Consider the following 14,793-nt stretch of genomic DNA (forward strand, 5'->3'; position numbering starts at 1 on the left):
ACAGACTAGACAAGGATGAGTCGTCCTCATTTCATTCCACCGTCAATACTCTAGAGGCAGGAAGAACATTGTTTCTCACATTAGAAATAATGCTCAAGAACAACCACCAACAAAACAACAATTACCTCGGAGCTTCCTGGAGATAATTGGCTTGTGGTTACACATATAATGTATGTTTGCCCGTTTTGCTTAGGTTTTTTTCAGAAGAAAGGTAAAATTGTATTTCTTCACTTCCTGGATCAGGCTTTGCCTCGCTCTTTTACATTTCATTTTTTTAAAAATGATTTAGTCTTTTTTCAGTAGGGTTTTATATTTCCCTTCTTCAATTCAAGTCAATCTATTGTATTTTCATTTCATTTTCATTATCATCAAACATCTAATATTTTCCCTCCTATCTCACTTAGGATCTGTTCATGTGAAGCGAGGGGGGTTTTATAGAACGAGTCACAGCATTCAACAATCTAACATCCAAACTTTATTAACTTATATATCAAGATTGACCCATGTGTACAGATTTATTTAAAAAACGATGTGCAAAATGCAAATTAAAGCAACACTATGCAACGTTTGTAGTTTAAAGTGCCTCTTTCATTCCCACTCAGTCTGAACGTCTGGAGCTTTGGTGAGTGGGTTCGATTTCCTGTGAGAAGTCTGGAACTGACGTAGAGTCTCAGCTTCATCTGTCAGAATCAAGTTGAAGAGTGAAGCTGAATTCAAAAGATTTAGAAGTTATTAAAAACCGGAGTTCATCTCCAATATTCAGCCGTGAAATCTTAAGAGTTCGGTGGGTTTGTTTCAGTGGTTTCTTCTCTTGATGAAATCCACGTAATCGCTCGGACACGGATCCCAACAGAAATAATTAACAGGTGGCTTTAGAGGGCGCTGTTGCTAAGTACAGGTTATAGAGTGTTGCTTTAAATTTATTGGAGTACATTCACAGGATGGCTTGTTTAAGATGTACAGTTTACAGTATCACAAAACAAGAACTGAGTTTACATGACACTGCACAAATGAAGCTTTTACCCATTACATGAAATGTATGCACATAAAAAACGAATAAAGCAGCTTCTCAAAGAAACCCTCAATGATTCGTGTCCGTAGACTTTCAAAGTGATCATGTGATGCATTGTCCGTCTTATATGTATTTATCTACATACAGTTCAGGTGCCACAAACCTGTTTCACATTAATATTTAGTTTCCGCCAAAGCTCTCACTCGCCTCCTCTTTAAAAACGTGACCAGTGTCCAGATTTTGCGTTTGAGTTCTGAGCTCATCCACAATCCCAGACACGCTGCCAAGCAGCCCACCCATCCCTCCGCCCTCCATCCCCCCGTGAAAATCCACCTCCTCCACCTTCACCTGTCCTCCTGTCACGAGAAAAGCTTCACCCTCGTCAAATCCATAACCGTAGCTGTCATCCATATCTGCCGCAGTTGTGCTCGCATTGTGGCTGTTCGCAGAGGAGCTGGAGGCAAGTCTTTCGCATCGAGCCTGATGCCTGAGGAAGCTGTCTCTCCAAATGACTTTCTTCCCACACAGGCCGCACTCGTAGGGCCGCAGCCCTCCGTGGGTCTTAAGGTGCTTGGTCAGATGGTGCTTCATCTTGAAGGACTTTGTGCAAACAGGACAGCCAAAAGGCCGGAGATTGAGGTGCTGCATCTTCACGTGCCGGTCACGCATACTCTTCAGAGTGTAGGCCTTGCCACAGTGGCAGAAGTGGACTTTTCCTGTGTAGGGGGCGCCGGCGAGTGAGACGGAGGATGATGAAGAGGGGGTTGGGGGTGAGGGGGGCGGAGGGAAAGCGGCAGAGGATGGGGACAAGTGGCGACTGGAGGTGGAGGTCAATGATCCACTGTGTCCCGCGCTGGTGGAGGGCCAGTGCCCCTCGGAGGCTGCCGTGGTGAAGTCTGGAGATGCAGGCACCAAAGGCCTCTGGGAAACCTGTCCCGTGCCATCCTCAATCTCATCATACGTGTCTCTGTTAAAGGTCCCTTCAGTGAAACATTCAAAATCCACATCCTCCTCGTCCTCGTCCTCATCCTCATCCTTGCTGCAGCTGCCGGCCTCTCCTTCCTGAGGCCTGTGCTCTTGATGAGACCAGGGACCCGGCTGCCACTGCTGCCGGGCTGAATCCGGACAGGACGGGCCCAGATCTCTATCACCTGATTGGTAAGCATGAACACTGGGCAGGTTGGAGGAGTGATCACTTCCCACCAAATCTCTTTGCACTTTTTCCTTCATCACGTCCGTGCTAGTCTTTCCTGTGGCTTGTGCGGCTTCTGCGTTCTCATTTGAAACTTGGTGCAGGTCAGCTGGAGAAAACAGATCACATGCACAGAGTTAGATTATATTTATTTAGATTCTGTACTGAGAAGAAGAGTAGAAAGAACACGTGGGCCAAAATGGAAGTACAGGCTCGTTATAAAGCTGTGATATTCCATTGATTCTTTTTTAATTTTAGTATTTCATTTTGGGAAACGTTTTGCGTGACGGTTCGTTTTTACAAAACTAAGGTTTTACAAAGTATAGATTTGGTATCAGAAGCTAAATTCAGGTATCATGTCACTAATGTTGAAAAATCTAAAACCCAAACATTGAGTTATATAAAGAAGTATTTGAATTCCTGACTGTAGTAAAACATTGAATGCAATAATGAATGTCTCTAGTAGAAGCTAAAGCAGGATTCTTTCCTGGCTACGGTGAAATAAGGCTTGTATATCTTACCACAATGTCCCATTTGTGCGAAGCTCTCTTTCTCTGAAGCATTGTCACCTATTCCTTCATCTGCCTCAATCTCTCTCTTCTCATTCTTTCTCTTCTCTTGGTTCTGATCACCATCTCCGCTTCCTCTGCTCCTATCAAGCAGCCGATCAGCACTCGGCGTCGCTCCCCGCTGTTGAAACCTGACTTTCTGCTTTAATGTCTCTCCACTGGCAAACCCCCCGTGATGCCGGCTGCTGTGTCCAGGACCATCATGTGCAAAGTGGCTGGTTTTTACGTGGCTTGACACCCATGCCTCCTCGCAGCTGGTGTAATCACTCTCCGTGTAGCTGGGGAACGTGTCGAGTTGAGTGTCAGCTAAGTGCTGGGCTGATGAGGGCCGCGGACGCCCCCATCTAGGAAACTGCTGCGGACGTCTCCAGGTAGCTAAGGGGGGCAGAGCGTCAGGCTTCCTCTCCCTCCTTCTTCCCTCCCTCTCCAAATTCAAGCAGTCGGTGCTGCTGGGGGATTGCTGTCGTGATGCGGTGCCCTGGTGAGCTGCAGCGGCCTCTCCAGAGGGGACTTCTACTGGAACCCGGGGCCTCTTCAAGATCTCAGTGCATTTGTCCACAATGTGCCACATCTGAAGGAAACTGGCCACGGTGACGTAGTTGACAATATCGTCATGCACGATGCTCAGCTGGCCGGTGTAGGCGGAGCTCAAGACACTCTCAAAAGCTACCGGGTCCATAACCGAGGGCAGAGAAACTGTTGTGACATTCTTCAGTAACACCTGTTGAGAGACAAGAGACATCCTGAGGCTACATCCAGACGACCCTGTGGCAGATTTAAAGTTAATATAATCTGCGTCCACACAAGCGGTTTACCTCCATATCAGAAACAATGCCCACACACACTAACACACCTGTAAAGACAGATTACATGAAAATTCTCGTACACTGGGCGTGTGCGTCCCAGTTTAAACAGGAAGTTACTTATAGAAGTCTGTTATTGACTTACAGTGATTGTATCATGGTTTTCAAACATCTCTGTTTTAATGGCAAAATTGATGCAATCTAAAAAATAAAATGTAGTTGTGAGGGCGTAGCCGGAGTTTTTCCGAACTGGACAGACACAGAGGATGAACGACGTGGCCAAAGAGCAACAACACCCTTTCAGAACGGATGATGAACCTGCGCCTACCTGGTCGTGGAAGTAAGGCGATGAGGCAGCGAGCACACAGCGGTGAGCCCTGAACACCTGGCCCTGCACCTGGATGGAGAGGTCGCACAGCCTGCCCTCCTCCCGCTGACGGTTCAGATTGTCCAAAACGGCAGCGCGAGCGCCAGGAAAACACACCTGCACGGTCAGACCAGCTGGAGCTGCCGAGGCGCTGCAGGTCGGATCCATGGTCGCACAAAGCTGAGGAGTAACACAACAGAATATTCGTGATGTTCCATGTCTTTTTTTAACGTAGCGTGTGTTCTTGTGCTTCTTTTGTTGCTGACTCTTCAGTTTCCTAACAGGTTATAAATAAATAATCTTATCTTCAGCATTTTTGTTGATGTCGTAAGGAAGAACAATTCCTTAAGGGAAACATCCCTTTTGGATCAAGGACAGATTTCTGTACAATATGTGTTGATGATGTAAATATTTGAGATTTTCAAGCTTAGTTTGATTTTCTGTGTTTACTGATACCTTCACTATCAGTGAGGGGATATATATTATACCTATATATATATATATATATATATATATATAAACAAACTTGTGTAGTTTGAATCATGTCAATATCAAATATTTCCTCATAAGAATAATTAACATTTTAGCAGATAAGTAGAAAACAACTAAATCAGTCAAGTTACTTTGTAAATATTTGATTTATCAACTTTGATTATCAATCAAATGTGATCTGAATCATCTTATTAGACAGTAAATGAAATGTTAAACAGTTCTTATTTAAAACGATGTTAGACTATTTCTTATTTTAGTCTCATATACAAGAGATAACAATTGATGAAAGTGGTTATTCAAGCATCTAATCACATGAGCTTTGATTATAGCTGTTTATAAGTGATAGATTCATATATAATCTAATGAGCAGAATACTCTGTAATGAAAATAACTTATTGTTTAATTACCTGTTAATATTTCTGCTATTAATCCTTGTGTCCAGTACGAATGTCAGACAGCAGAGCTTTGTTATGAAGCATTAGCATCCACCTGATGATCATTACGTTGAGCTAGCTGATGTTAGCTCACCTCAAAGCACCTTGTAAACAGAGACGATCGACAACACTGGCAGTGTAATCACCATTGTTAAATCTGACTCAACAGGAACACATCTGCTCCACATTGTTGTTGTGATTCACCGCATTCGTTGGCTCGTGGCTAACAACGCTTGCTAGCATGCTAACGATAGCTCAGTACTTTACCTGCGATGTCCGCACGAAGAGTTTTCAACTTAAATCGGCTTCGTGGAGATCCGCGAATTATTTCATCTTGAATCCCGCGTGTATATCCCCCACGAGTGTCATCGCTTGTTTATGTCGTAAAAAAAAACAAAAAAAAATCAAGCTAACAGATGCTAACAGCGGCTAGCCCGAAGGCGCAGCTACAGTCGATGCTAGCCGCTTGACAGCGCAGCATCACCGGCCTCACGCACGACGCGAGTGGGTGTCTTGGTCCGGGGGTTTTTTAAAAGTGTGAAGAGACGCCATGACACGGACGACGTCGACCTCGCTGGTGCTTTACGAGCGGGTTTCATGGCGGTGCGGACGGACACCGGAGGGGTTTTTTTTATTTTTTATTGAGCGTTGCGTGATCGGAAACTCACGCCGGACCGTGCGCCGCCATGCCGGTCTCACCCCGCTCCAGCGACCCCGCTCCCCCCTCCCCGCAGCCCGGAGCTTAAAGGAGCAGCTCCCCCCGTGATGTCAGAGGCTGCACCGCGGCTCCAGACGCGTTTTATCCCCCGTCAGATTCAGTGTAATGTCAAGGTGAGGCCTCCGCTGGATGTTGTGGGGTTTTTTTTTTTTCAAATGCAGGTTTAAAATCCCCGGCAGCATCTGCACAGTCATCCCCGCACAGCCGCGTGGATTTACCGCAGTGCATCTGCAGCGAGCATCCTCCGCACGGAGCCACAGAGGAGCCGCCGTGGCGCAGGAGACGCACCGCTGACCGAGCAGGAGAGACACTCCGCTGACCGAGCACAGGACTATTGCACATATTTACATTTCATTTCATCCATTTGAAGCGCGTGGCTCTTGTCCTCACGCATTTTTTTTTTTCCTGCAACACGAAGGACGCATCTCTTCTCCGAGGTCATTAGATAGGTGAGATTACAAGTGCACATCACAGGAGAGGAATATTTTATTTGTCTGTGCTTCGAGGAGGCCTCACATCGAGGACTGCGGTTTTTATTTTTTTGCACCTTTGCCTGCACGAGGTAGCAATTAAATCCCCCATAGAGCATGCATGTTATATGAATATATGCACTGGCATGTTGGGTGTTTTGTAGACGTGCAGGTCAATTCTTGTTATGTTGCACGTTGGATAAACACAATCCGGTGTTTCGTTGAGTTGAGTTTGTCAAGATAGAGAGAGCAGAGCAATGTGGCCCCTGCAGGCAGATCTAATGATCCCTCTGTGCATCTCACATTAGGACCTCAGGGAAGCACATAATCAAATCTCAGTGTGTCGATCTGGGGAGCACTGTGAGACACCAGCTATAAGAGATAGTCTAATGATGCTCTTGGATGACTGAGAGGAGAAATACAGGCCTGTCAGGACATCATAAACACATTTAGGAGGGAGTGGCCTGGGGACCGATACGCTTTTTTTCTTCTGCACTTAGTGATGCATGAGCTGCCAGGCACATACAACTGAGATTAGTCTGCACTTTACTGGCCTACAGATTTTTTAAAATTTGCAGATAAGCTCCAAAATATAGTTGAAATTTCAGTCACTGAAAACGTGGAGGTGCTCTGTGTATAGGTGACACTTAGAGCTTCAACAACAATCCTAGTTTTTGAGGATCCTCGTCCAGTGACATGGCAGCATCTCAGCTCCTGCTCCTCTCTCTGCTCTGCACGCTGTTCGGTGAGTTCTTCTCTAGTTTCTACCTCATGCAAACCCAGAGCTGAATAAAAATAAATAAACCACTCTCTTTTCCTTTCTAAACAGTGCACCGGTGTCATGCGGCCTGCGCAGAGGTGTCCTCGGACACCGAGGCAGTGGCAGGCAAGGGCTTCAAGCTGGGCTGCATCTCCTGCAAGCTGAGGAGTGAGGTGGAGAGTACATCCACTGTGGAATGGTACTTCAGGCCCAAAGGAGAAGCTGACTTTGTTCATGTGAGTGCAAATCCACCATTCATTTAATGAGTGTGTGTTTTTAAACTGATGCCGGCGCTAATGTGGCTCCTTTGCGGAGTTCTAGTCTTCCAAGAATCGTTAAAATAAAACCTCATCCCTCAGGACATAAGCTATATTCATACACATGCATGTATATGAAGTGAAACTCAAGCTCTCCTGTGTCTCTCTCATTCACATATACACACACACACACACACACACACATTGTCCTCGATCACATGATAGCGTCCGCTGCTGAGGTCACCAAGAGGAATCAGTTGTGATATTTTGCACACAGAGATCATTAAAGCTGCAGAGATGACACACGACTGTGTTGACCTTGTGCTGCCTCCTCTGTCTGTCACTGAGCATGTAGCTGTGTACACTGCGCTTCAGTGCAGCAACATCCAAATACCAAATATGGATTTATTGCAGAACGGACTTGAATCTGTTCCCTAAATATGCCTGATTTTTGTTTTTCATCAAGATCCATGAATTATTCTCTGGGAAATTTTCCAAAATAAAAAACACATCCACCCCATCCACAAGAGAAAATCGATAAGGACAAACAAACAGACAAATGGACAGCGGTGAAAACATTGACCCAAACACATAGTTAAATACTTACAACAAAATAGTTTTAAGGATCAGGTCATTTATATAACTTTGACTTGATGTGGCAGTATGGATTGATTATCTTTCCTGCACGCACACATGCTGCGACCGCTTCTGCTCCCTCTAACCTCACAGTAATAAATTCTCTACTTTGAACCTTGACCCATCATCTATCATGAGACTTCACTGATCCCTGGAGGAGAAATTGAAATTTTACAGCAGCTCAGGAAACATCCTGAAGAGGTAGAGAACATTGAATAACAAATACATAAAAATGAATTCGATGATTTGATTTGAGCGCCGTGCAAATGAACTGTGTATGAGCAGTTTTCTCACAGTAGCCTTTTCGATGAACCTCTCTTGTCTCTCAGATCTACACCTACAACGAGGGCGTCGCCTCCATCGAGAGCGACGACTTCATGGATCGCGTGGATTGGAACGGCAGCAAAATGAGCAACGACATCCAGGATGCATCCATATACCTGCTCAACGTCACCTTCAACGACACGGGCACCTACAGCTGCTTCTTCCACCGCATCCTCTTCTACGAAAACCACGAGTACAACACTGACGTCACCAAGGTGGTTCACCTCAATGTGGTGGCCAAAGGTACGGTGACAACAGCTTCACTGCTTGGCACGAGATCTTTTTACACCTCTCGTACAAAGTAGAAAGCTTGAATACGCGTAACGTCATATTGCACTTTTGACTAACACGCGCTCGTCCAATCGCAAGTCAGTCTCGGTTGGTAGGTCATGCATGAACGTGTTTCTCTTGTCAGACAAAGCGGAACCAAACTGTACTTTGACTTCTGAAGTTTCATCCATGTCCCACCCGCTAACATGGAGGAGGCAGGGTTGAAGTAGTGGAGAAAGTCAGCATCAGTGTGGGGGGTTTATTGTCCACGCTGGCTCTTCAACAGATAATCTTCTAAAAGCAGGGTTTTCTTTGTCTCAAAGATCTTGTTTATTGCATCGCTCTAAATATTCTGGAAAAACTGGTGAATCAGATGTGAAGTGAAGATACAGCAGCTTCTGATGATGATGATGATGATGATTCACACAATGTCCCAGAGAGGACTCTTGCACAACTGAGATCAGGAAGGACACAAACGCAGTTGATTGTTTCCTTGACCAGAAAATGTTCTTCCAGTGTAAAAGCACTCGGCCACATAGCTGCGTACACTCAAACTCCGTGCACGCTGAAAAGATGAATCATCGACTGTCGGTGGGTTGTTACCTGTTTGAAGGAGCGTTGTGAGTGTCTGTCTGATGAGTTGACTTCCTGCCGCCTCCTTTGCAGCGACCAGAGGAACAGCTTCCATCGTGTCAGAGGTCATGATGTACGTGTCCATCATCGGGCTGCAGGTCTGGCTCCTCATAGAGATGATATACTGCTACAGAAAGATTGCAGCGGCTGGGGAGGAGGCGTTACGAGAAGCAGCGTGAGTATTTTATTTTTGTTGATGTCTGTTGGTGCTGTTAAAACCTTGTAACTACAACTTTGGTGATTTTTTTTTTTTTGTGGTTTTTATATTTGTTTCAATGCAAATCTTTAAATAGCATTGAAAACTGGCTGTTAAAGCTAAAGACATGTTTCTGCCTTTTGTGTTTTTTAACAACATTTAAAGAAAAGCATAAACATGTTCTTTAAATTTGGATTTCAAGGGATTGTAACCAAGATGTTCCGGAAATTAGTTTTGCAGTTGAAAAATAAACTTGTCAGTGCTCGGTTGTGGAAGATGAAGTGTAATTTCTAGCAGTTTCTTGTGACCTATCAGCTCCCTTGTTTTCTGGTAACGATTATGCTCTCGTGCTTGTTTATTCAGAAACAACACACATCTGGGTTAAAACCTTTGGGATACGTATTCTTCCATATTCTGAAACTGACAAAAAAAGGCTTTGAAAACCTGAAATCTCAAAAAAAAGAAATTGCATGATTGAAACAAAGTTGTGAAAATTCAAATATCTGCAAGATTATTTTCTATTTGAGTTTTCCTTCAGTTCTCTTTTTACAATAATGCTTTGAAAAGTGTGTTTCCACCTGATTACTTCGTTATTTATGTCTCACTGCTGAACTCACACCTATAATTATACCTTTGTTACATCCTCTCTTTGGTTCATGTCCCTCTCCTCTAGTTCATCTGTCCTCTTATTTACTTTTTTACCTCAGGTCATTTACATCCTGTGTGTGTGTGTGTGTTTTCACGTGTGTCTCTTTGTCTGCCATCTCACGCTCCGTCTGTCTACTTGTCGTGTTTTCGTCTTGTCCGTCCCGTCATGTCTTCCTCCACCCTAGTAAAAACCAAACTCTCCCCTACTGTAAGTCAAAAAAGAAACAAAGACCTGTTGTATGATCTTATCTGTGTACTTATATTTTTACTTTTTTAAAAGCCATGTCACTGTGACAGAGTAAAACATTCATGACTTGTTTTTTTTAAATTATATTTCTTCTTCCAGAAATGCTGAATATTTAGCAATAGCCTCGGAAAGTAAAGATAACTGTGCAGGGGTGCAGGTTGGAGAATAGCAAAGGTATGTGAAAATTCAATATTTAATAAACTCCAAAGTATCAGTGCCACACTCACAGATATCAGTTCCCTAAATCAAACCCAAAATAAGCAGACATGGGTAAAAACACAAGCTCCTTGGCGGACGTAACGAAACCGATTATGAAAGATTTATTGCAGAACTGGATTTGAATATGTGACGGTAAAAATATTTTCGTCTTTTCCTTCAGGTTTCTTCCACAGACTGAAAACATCCCTCCACCCTCTGACCTGCATGAAGACAAGCCGGGGACAAGTCTCCTCATCATCTCAACTCTCTATTTGACCTTTTCCTCAGCACACATCACAAGCGGATGTGACATTACAAACAGCACTGTATATAGTCTTCTGCGTGCAAAAGCATGTCCTGCACTTAAGGGAAACCATTATGCATTAATGAGCCACATTGTTTAAAAGCATATACGACACACACAGTATTTCTTAAAGCATATGTAGTTACTCATTCACAGGAAATGCACGTTGGTCTGCTGGACTCCGTGAGGTTGATTGTAAAAGAAAGGTTTTTACTATATCACCACCTGATGTTTAAATAATGAGTCAAACAACATGTACGGTGAAGTTATTTATAAAATAGAATGTGTCGGATTATTATAGACGGTCTCTGCAGTTGTTAGTCGTACAATGAAACCTTGAGATGTGCTAATAAAATCTGAGAAAACACACACGAGGTGATGTCATCTGTCATTATGATGAGGTGGTTACGATAATGAGAAGAAATCCAGCTTCCGATCCTGTTTGTTTAATGTTTTTTTATATTATTTCACATTTACAGGCTTCTCGTCCTTTTAAACACTTTCCCAAAGCCAGTCATTCAATTAGAACCAGTTTCAGTCACAGATTTAAAGGAATAGTTCAACATTTAGGGAAACACTGTCATTTGAGACTGGATATAAAGATGGACGACACGACAGCTCCCCTAAAGTGAAGCCAAATCCTCTTGATCGCTCCCTAGTGGCTGGTTTCAGTAAAGGTCGTAAACACTGCCTCCTCCTACGTTAGTGGATGGGATTCGGAACAAACTTAAAAGTCAAAATACACGTTAAACAAAAGTTTGGTTTTAATTAGTTCCAGCTCCACATCATGATCGTCATACTGCACAGACTCTGGCACAGCACACCCACGAGCACTTAGTCAGACTCAAAGTATATCAGCTAATCTGTTAATGAGTTTCCCTCTGGCTCACACTCCATCCTTGATGAGAGGTGTTTATAAGCTCATCTAACTTCTGGAAAGAAAGTGAATTAGTGTTGAAATATTCCTTCCTGGGGAAACAACAGACCTGTCCTATTCAAACCTAAAACTCCTACAGTTGTAAGACGCAGTCCGTTCCGGGATACTGAGGCAGGTTGAGCTGGTACTTCCTCTCCAGGCCCGGTGGCACAAAGCGGCCTCCGAGGAAGTGGTACCGTCCTCTGAACAAGGAGGCTGATTTCTTCGGAGCGGTGAGGGAGATGAGCATGTCGGGCTGGAGTCCGTCGGCGCTGCCCTGCTCCACATCCCAGCCTTTAAATAAACACACCTTTAATTGAGGTTAAAAATTCAGAGAAGCATAAAACAACTTTTTCTCAGGTGATCGATAAGACTGAAGTTAATCTTTCTTACAACGACAGATGATTTATAAACACCAGAGAATCAGCTTTACATTTATTACACAGTTTAATTTATTTGTTTTGTCCTTGTAAAGTTCTGACTGTGTGTGGACTGACCTGAGGGGATGTCGATGCTGGCGATGGGGACGGTGGTTTTCTCCAGCACGTCTAAAATAGAACCAAAAGGTTCTCGCACTGCCCCCTTGAAGCTGAAGCCGAAAATGGCGTCGATCACCAGGTTGTAAGCCTCATCAATCAATTGGGCCTGACAAGATAATCACGTACAGAGAAATGAACGGGGATTTTTTTTCATTGTCTCAAAACACAGACTAATCCAGATCTTGCATCATCAGTTATTGATCACATTTCTGACTGCGGTATTATGAGCGATAAAACCCATTTTACCCACGAGGATCATTAAGGCTCCATCTAAACCGAGACTTCATTTACCAAGATCAAATTCTGTGTAATTCAGGCTTCGCACAGCCGGAAATAAAATGCACATTCATAAACACAAGAAGCAGAAACATTTCCTTCACCACTGAGGATGAAGCTGATGCATAATTGATTAATACTGAACCTCAGGCATCTCAGTCAGGAAAGGGATCTCCATTTTCTGGCACTGTGTGGTCAGGCCCTGGAACAGCGGCTTGTTCGGCCTCTTCGGGTACAAGACGGTGGGCTCGTAACCCTGCGAGACGGCACAGCAAAGGAAGATATTATTCTCACTAACACATCCGAGTTTGACTTTGTGAAGAATGCTTTCACAAAAACTGCAAAACGTCTGGAACGTTCAGATGAGAGGTGAATATTTAAGCAGAATGTCTGGACTTCGGTGCAGATCTGAAAACAGCTTTACTGTCACACAAGTGTGGGACACTCACAAAGAGCTTAAGGTGTCGGGCACAGACCAGGCCGTCGCCTCCGTTGTTACCTGGTCCACAAATCACCAGCAGAGACGGTCTCGCCTTGACGAGGGAAGTGATTGGATACGCCTGCAGGAAAAAAGCATTCACAACAATACAGCATCAAAAGAGCAGCTGCTGATGACAGCAGCTGACAGAGTAATCAAATCACTCCCTTCTTCAGGGAGTAATCTGATTGAGACATGTACTTACGCTGCCAATGCAAAAATCCAGTTTCCTCGTAACTGAGCTAAATCTGACGGTGGTTGTGTGTGGGTCAGAAGGGACATGCAGGAGTTTGGTATTTATGCTTGAAAAATGTTTGATTTAGTTATTTAAGTAGTTTCTGAATAATTTGCTGTTGATTGACAAACACTGTAATTTTTATTTCAAAATAAGAGCGTTGCTTTGAATCTCACCCGTGTGATGGCTGTGGCACAGCTGAGTCCGGCCAGCTCCATCAGCTGGTCCACACTGAAGCCGTACTCACTGAAGAGCTCCTCGTCAATGTGCTGGGCCTCCTCCTGCCTGCGGAGCATCTACAGCTCAGTTCGGACACACACATGCAACCTGTACGTTTTTTTCACTGCTCCGTGTACGAGACATGAAACCTCACCCCAGATATTTTATAGACTGGGCCATGGTGGAGGCTGCTCTGCTTCTGAAACAGTTCCTCTGCTGATCGTTAGCTGCAGCGGCCAGCGGACATGTCCCCGTCTGAGCGAGGACTGAGGCGGCTCGAGAGGTCACCAGGACGCCGATCCCAAACAGAGCCCGCGCACTCAACATCCAGAGGGATCCGAACCGCTGGAACAGACGAGACATAGACAACGATCTAAACTGAGCTGAAGGAAGTTCAGCCCCTCCTCGATCACATGGCTCCATGAGCTAGAAGAGTAACTGTGGAGCCTCAGTTAGAACAAGGAGCTTTTTACATGAAAGCTGTGGGTCAGACACGTCGAGTGTTGATGAAAGCTCTTCTGCACAGTCTGCTGATATCGCTGCTCTGTGCCGTCGTTTCACTGCTTTCACTGCTTACTTGCATTTTTCTCTAGGCTCCCTCCGTCCACCTGCAGCTTGTTTTCTACAATAAATCATCTGTACAAGTATTTTTAAATGGCAGAATTGTGCATACACACACACATATATGTATATATCTCCCTCTATATATAGATAGATAGATATAAGCTGTCATCATTTTTTATTCATAAAGCACTTTGTAACAGCTGGTGTAGATCAGTGCTAAAATAATTATGTATAAAAACTACTAAAGACTTAATTGTTACCATTGTACATATCAAAACAAGAGTTCTGTTTAATATATATATAAATAAATAGAAATTAAAATACAGTTATACACGTGTTCTCCTTATTCTAACATGCAGCTGAATGCAGTGACACCATGTCGAAGTTAATCTCTTCTCTTCTGACAGTCGGGTGAGTTACTACTGTGGAAGTTTGAGATGTTAGCTTCAGTTCTGCAGTTTGTTTGCTAACACGTGATCGTTTCCGGACAAACACGTTAGAGTCACTCAGTAAATGTCAAAGATCGTTTCCTGCCTTCGATTCAGCAAAGACGTTTTTTCCTTTGAACAAAACTTACGGATCAGTAGAGAGCTGATGAACTGAGGAGTCGATCAACAACATGAGAGACACTGAGGCCTGCAGCACTTCCGGGTCCGACTATAGAGACACTGGTCTGATTTCAAAATAAAACAGTACTTCCGTTTCATGGCGGAAGTAAGATAAGAGATTAAGAAATGCTCTTATTATGGAACATGAGGGTGATTGTATAAAGTATAAAAATAGAAATAGCACAAAACATTGTCTCGTCAATTCTGCATGTAAAGTCTTCTTATTGACTTAATTAAATGGAGAAAAAGGAAAATCATGTAAGATTTATAAAAATGTTCCTCAAGCTGAAGTCTGAGTATTTTAATTTTCTACACTGGAAATAGATGAATATTAATGTGAAACATCTATAATTTTACAATGAATGTTCAATTATCCTTTTGCATCAGCACCTGAATAATTCGATCCTTGTTCTCTGTTGTTTTAAATT

At 43.7% G+C, this 14,793-nt stretch overlaps 3 protein-coding genes across 4 annotated transcripts; 1 reads left to right on the forward strand and 2 right to left on the reverse strand.

Annotated features, from left to right (window-relative positions):
* Positions 1-462: 462 nt before the first annotated feature.
* Positions 463-5,590, reverse strand: zbtb22a (zinc finger and BTB domain containing 22a). 2 transcript variants are annotated; one of them, XM_020104391.2, is made up of 5 exons: positions 5,137-5,590; positions 4,843-4,973; positions 3,905-4,123; positions 2,726-3,494; positions 463-2,313 (listed from the first exon to the last, which is right to left on the reverse strand). In XM_020104391.2, the coding sequence occupies exons 3-5, from the start codon at positions 4,109-4,111 to the stop codon at positions 1,193-1,195; spliced, it is 2,097 nt and encodes a 698-aa protein (XP_019959950.2). In that variant the 5' UTR covers positions 4,112-4,123; positions 4,843-4,973; positions 5,137-5,590; the 3' UTR covers positions 463-1,192. The 2 variants fall into 2 exon arrangements, with proteins under 2 accessions (XP_019959950.2, XP_019959951.2); XM_020104392.2 differs by lacking the exon at positions 4,843-4,973 and having other exon boundaries at positions 5,137-5,585.
* LOC109640409 (sodium channel regulatory subunit beta-1) lies at positions 5,573-10,897 on the forward strand. The gene is made up of 7 exons (XM_020104395.2): positions 5,573-6,036; positions 6,698-6,802; positions 6,887-7,053; positions 8,040-8,277; positions 8,971-9,112; positions 10,128-10,202; positions 10,408-10,897. The coding sequence occupies exons 2-6, from the start codon at positions 6,754-6,756 to the stop codon at positions 10,195-10,197; spliced, it is 666 nt and encodes a 221-aa protein (XP_019959954.1). The 5' UTR covers positions 5,573-6,036; positions 6,698-6,753; the 3' UTR covers positions 10,198-10,202; positions 10,408-10,897.
* A 375-nt stretch (positions 10,898-11,272) lies between these two features.
* naxe (NAD(P)HX epimerase) lies at positions 11,273-14,463 on the reverse strand. Its single transcript, XM_069516695.1, has 7 exons — positions 14,335-14,463; positions 13,348-13,538; positions 13,151-13,259; positions 12,711-12,821; positions 12,407-12,517; positions 11,944-12,091; positions 11,273-11,740 (listed from the first exon to the last, which is right to left on the reverse strand). The coding sequence occupies exons 2-7, from the start codon at positions 13,518-13,520 to the stop codon at positions 11,541-11,543; spliced, it is 852 nt and encodes a 283-aa protein (XP_069372796.1). The 5' UTR covers positions 13,521-13,538; positions 14,335-14,463; the 3' UTR covers positions 11,273-11,540.
* Between the last annotated feature and the right edge of the window lie 330 nt (positions 14,464-14,793).

The sequence above is a fragment of the Paralichthys olivaceus genome, chromosome 20, assembly GCF_024713975.1.
Source record: "Paralichthys olivaceus isolate ysfri-2021 chromosome 20, ASM2471397v2, whole genome shotgun sequence".
Classification (NCBI taxonomy): domain Eukaryota; kingdom Metazoa; phylum Chordata; class Actinopteri; order Pleuronectiformes; family Paralichthyidae; genus Paralichthys; species Paralichthys olivaceus.